Source organism: Penaeus japonicus, unplaced genomic scaffold (genome assembly GCF_977035675.1).
Source record: "Penaeus japonicus unplaced genomic scaffold, GWHDUDI00000001_assembly GWHDUDI00000303, whole genome shotgun sequence".
Lineage (NCBI taxonomy): Eukaryota > Metazoa > Arthropoda > Malacostraca > Decapoda > Penaeidae > Penaeus > Penaeus japonicus.
The window spans coordinates 1-5,000 of NW_028234705.1; the positions used below are offsets into that span (position 1 = coordinate 1).

Here is a 5,000-nt window from a genome sequence, read left to right on the forward strand (position 1 = left end):
ATATAGCCCGGGCGAAGCGACGTCTTCGCAAATCTCTCTGAACTGAACTGATCTCTCTCTGGGGAGGCTGCGCGGAAGTATGTCTGTTGGTCACTTTGTGTGCATGTATGTGTGTTTGCTTGTGTGTACAGTTTCGGATTGTGTGGTGTGTTTTTGCTTATGTGTATATGTGTATGTATGTTTGCTTGTGTTGGGTGAGGATATGGTGTGTGTTCGCTTTTAGTGAGGTGTATGTGGTTCTTGTTTTTGCTTGTGTGTATGTGTGTGTTTGCTTTTGTGTATGTGTGTTTGCTTGTGTGTATGTGTGTGTTTGTTTGTGTGTATGTGTGTTAGCTTGTGTGTATATGTTTGAGTGTTTGCTTCTGTGTATGAGTGTGTTTGCTTTTGTGTATATCTGTGTGTTTGTTTGTGTATACGTGTGTGTGTGTATGTGTGTGTGTTTGCTTGTGTGTATGTGTGTGTGTTTGCTTGTGTGTATGTGTGTATTTGCTTGTGTGTTTATACGGGTATGTGTGTTTGCTTGTGTGTGTGTGTGTGTTTGCTTGTGTGATATATCTGTGTGTCTACCTGTGTGTATACTTGTGTGAGTGTGCGTATATCTGTGTTTGTGTGTGTGCAGTAAATCCTATGGTATTATCTCCAAAGGTATGGGATGTTACACTCATGCAATGGGCCAGGCTATCCACAAGATACATGCTGTCAAAATATGGTGAAAAGCGTGAGAAAGGAAAATTCTCGTCGCTTGGACCTTTGAGCTAAAATGACTCACTGGATCATTTAACTTCAATTCAGGAATATTGAGAAGAAAGGACAATGGTCATCAATAAGAGGTGAAGGAGGAATGTAGGAGGGAAGAGGGAGGAGGAAGGGGAAGATAAGGTGGAGGGGGTGGGATGGAGGAAGGGAAGGAGAAGAGAAAGAGGGAGTTGGAAGGGGAAGAGAAAGAGGGAGTTGGAAGGGGAAGATAAGGGGGAGAGGGAAGGGAAAGAGGAAGATAAGGGGGAGGGGAATGGGAAGGAGGAAGGGAAGGAGAAGGGAAAGAGTGAGGAGGAAGGGGAAGATGAAGGGGAGGGAGGTGGGAGGGAGAAGGGAAAGAGGAAGATAAGAGGGAGGGGGGTGAGAAGGAAGAAGGGAAAGGGGGGGGGGGAGGGGGAGGAAGGGGAAGAGAAGGAGAGGGGGGTGGGAAAAAAAAAAAGGAAAAAAAAAAAAGGAAGGGAAGGAGAAGAGAAGAGGGAGGAGGAAGGGAAGATAAGGGGGAGAGGGAAGGGAAAGAGGAAGATAAGGGGGAGGGGAATGGGAAGGAGGAAAGGAAGGAGAAGGGAAAGACAAGGGGGAGAGGGGTGGGAAGGAGAAGGGAAAGAAGATAAGGGGGAAGGGAATGGGAAGGAGGAAGGGGGGAAGGGAAAGAGGGAGGAAGAAGGGGAAGATAAGAGGGATGGGGAGGGCAGGGAGGAAGGGAAGGAGACGGGAAAGAGGAAGATAAGGGGGGGGGGGAGGAGGAGAAGAAGGAGAAGGGAAAAAGGGAGAGGGTGGGAGAGAGAAGGGAAAGAGGAAGATAAGGGGGAGGGGAAGGAGAAGGGAAAGTTTGTTGGGAGGAGAAGGGGAGAGAAGGGGGAGGGGGGGGGGGGGGGGGGGGGGGGGGAGGGGAAGGAGAAAGGGGATGAGAAGAGAAAGCGAAGGAAGAGGCAGATAAGGTAGAAGTAAACCATCAGCTGGCACTAGTTATAACCAGCTTGCTGGCCACAGTTATAACCCACCACTGAGAGCAATTGTTATAACCACTCGATGCCCTGGTTGTAAGTCGGTGGATAAGAGACAGACGTTCACGTGCCATGTCTTTATTGTGGAGCTGTTTGCTCTAGTCTGTCTTTTTGACCTCTCTGTCCTGATCTGTCTCTCTGTGATCCTTACATGTCCTTAAGTACCATTAGTCACTTTTCTAAAAAAAAAAAAAAAAAAAAAACAAAAAAAAAAAAAAAAAAAATTCTACGCCTCGGGCCTTCCGTTAACAAAAACAGCTGCCTAGAAAAAACTAGTGTTCTGAGGCGGAAACGAACACAGGAGACAGGAAGCGTCAGGTCAAAACACACTGCCATCGATATTGCATTGAATTAAGTAGACATACATGATCAATGTCTTGGGTCACATAATATCAGTATCAGTGCCTTACAGATGGGAAGGAGGAGGAGGAGGAAGATAAGAGGGAGGGGGTGGAGAAGAGAAAGAGGAGGTGGAGGAATGAATACGGAGGAAGAGGAAGGGGGGAAGGGAAAAAGTAGGAGAAAGAGGAAAATAAGGGGGGAGGAGGAAGTGGAGAAGGGATAATGTAGGAGGAAGGGGAGAAGGGAAAGAGAAGGAAGAGGAAGTAGTTATATGCTATGTGTAAATATAGAGAGGTATAGAGAAAGATAGTTCGAAAGAAGTGATAGGAATAGTGAGGAATAAGAAGAGAGTCAGATAAAACAGATAGAGAGATAGAGAGATAGGAAGAAAGAGGGATAAGATAGAGAGATATGAAGATAGATGTAGAGGAAGAAAGATAGATAGGAAGGTAGAGATATAGAGAAGAGAGATAGAAAGATAGTTAGAAAGACAGAAAGATAGGGAGACAGATAGACAGGTAAGTAGATGTCTTAATACAACAGACCAGTAACTGAAGTAAAAATATAAATTCATTCCTTTTTTTTTATCTTAATTAATTTGATTTAATTTAATCATAATTGTTTAATGTTGCAAATGACTTATCAATTGATGATCCACTCTAAACAGTGGATTAAACCAAATGAATGATAATTATCTAAAAAATAAATAAATAAATAAAAGTTGTAAGAAAAGTAGGAATAAAGAAGTGGCAAATAGGAAAAAGCCAAGAAAACAGAACATATTCACCCAATTTTATTGATATGAAAAACAAGATATCGAGAGTCTTGAAACACGCAAGAGAGATTTCCTTTCCTTTCATTCAGAACTGATTCCGTTACGGAACCTATTACGCCACAGGACAAAATAGGTTCGGAAAAAATCAAACACATGTTCATGGGCAGTCTACACGTTCCCGGTCTCCCCAAAGAGGCTGTGAGGCAAAATAGGTATAGGTATTATCTATTGAGTATTAAGTGCAAATGATTCAATATCATCTAATAAGTATATGCGAGTACTCAGTGCAAAGGGGGTTCTCAGGTACATGGCCTTGGACTCTCACTTGTAGAGGAAATACTTGAACATTAACACGAAGCTCAAATGAGCAAATCTCTTTGTCCCGTTGGGAATGAAATTAATAATAAACATGTAGTAAACATAAAGCTTATTCTTTTGGTAAAGGAACAAGAGGTCTTTCTGCTTTAGAAGAGTAACATAAGGTAAGGGGATGGCATGCATTGCTAGTATCATTCAAGAAAAGGTTATACTAATACTTATAGATATGCTCATATATGATCATGTATCTATAGCAGGGGTTCCCAAACTTTTTGTTCCTCAGTACCCCTTAGGCTTTTTATAGGTTCCCATGTACCCCTAACACTAAAAATTAAATGAGAAAAGTGCAATCTGAGTGCAGATTACAACACCATGTATTGTGCAAGTAATTGTTTCCTTCAGACCAAATGTACAAGGTTCCCATGTACCCCTAACACTAAAATTAAAATGAGAAAAGTGCAATCTGAGTGCAGATTACAACACCATGTATTGTGCAAGTAATTGTTTCCTTCAGACCAAATGTACCCCCTGAAACGTGCAAATGTACCCCTGGGGGTACATGTACCCCAGTTTGGGAACCCCTGATCTATAGGGATATGAAGGGATAGACAGGAAACATATGAAAATATACATTTGCTTATGTTTTATCTTCTTGAGGGAAAACAAAACAGATTAAGTTGAAAGAAAACTACACTATTTCCTTCTCCATTGTCTCTTCCTCTCCAAAAGACAAACACAATTTCTGCCGAAGAGTCTTTAGAACTCACTGGTCGCTCCCTTCCGAGGGCGAGCTAACACGGCAAGGGTCACGCCCCTAGGCCGCACCTGAAGAATGGTCCTTGGCGGCTGCTAGTTTAAGATTGTCCCTGCCTGCTGCTTGGGGAGGCTCGTCCCTGCCTGCTGCTTGGGGAGGCCCGACCCTGCTTGCTGCTTGGGGAGGCTCGACCCTGCCTGCTGCTTGGGGAGGCTCGACCCTGCCTGCTGCTTGGGGAGGCTCGTCCCTGCCTGCTGCTTGGGGAGGCTCGACCCTGCCTGCTGCTTGGGGAGGCTCGTCCCTGCCTGCTGCTTGGGGAGGCTCGTCGCTGCGCACTGGTTCCCGACCCCTGCTCCTCCTCGCAAGAAGACTGAGTGGCAGAGACGCCTCTGAGGTCGAGGGCTGGCCAGCGCTCACCGCCTCCAGCTCCTGAGACGGTTTCATATATATTACATTGATATGTATATACATATGTATATACATAAATATAAATAAATAAATAAAATGAAAGCACGTATAAACCAACAGTCGCAATTACGCACATGCATGCACACACATGTGCATACACGCACACACGCACACAGACATATATATATATATATATATATATATATATATATATATATATATATATATATATATATATATGTATGTATGTATGTATGTATGTGTGTATGTATATATGTATATATGTATATATGTATATATGTATATATGTATATATATATATACATATATTCATATATATATATATATATATATATATATATATATATATATATATATATACATATATTCATAAATATATATATATATATATATATATATATATATATATATATATACATATAGTCATAAATATATATATATATATATATATATATATATATATATATATATATATATAATATATATATATATATATATATTCATATTCATAAATATATATATGTATATATATATATATATATATATATATATATATATATATATATGAATATATGTATATATATATATAAATATGTATATGTATATATATATATGTATATAT

General features: G+C 40.8%; 1 protein-coding gene across 1 annotated transcript in view; it reads right to left on the minus strand.

The window, feature by feature from the left end:
- Positions 1-2,884: 2,884 nt before the first annotated feature.
- The window catches only part of LOC122247047 (uncharacterized), a 19,620-nt gene continuing 17,504 nt past the window's right edge, over positions 2,885-5,000 (minus strand). Inside the window, exon 14 of the mRNA XM_086535393.1 lies at positions 2,885-4,378. Within this exon, the coding sequence (XP_086391519.1) occupies positions 4,010-4,378 (369 nt within the window). The 3' untranslated portion in view covers positions 2,885-4,009. The remainder of the gene's footprint in view (positions 4,379-5,000) is intronic.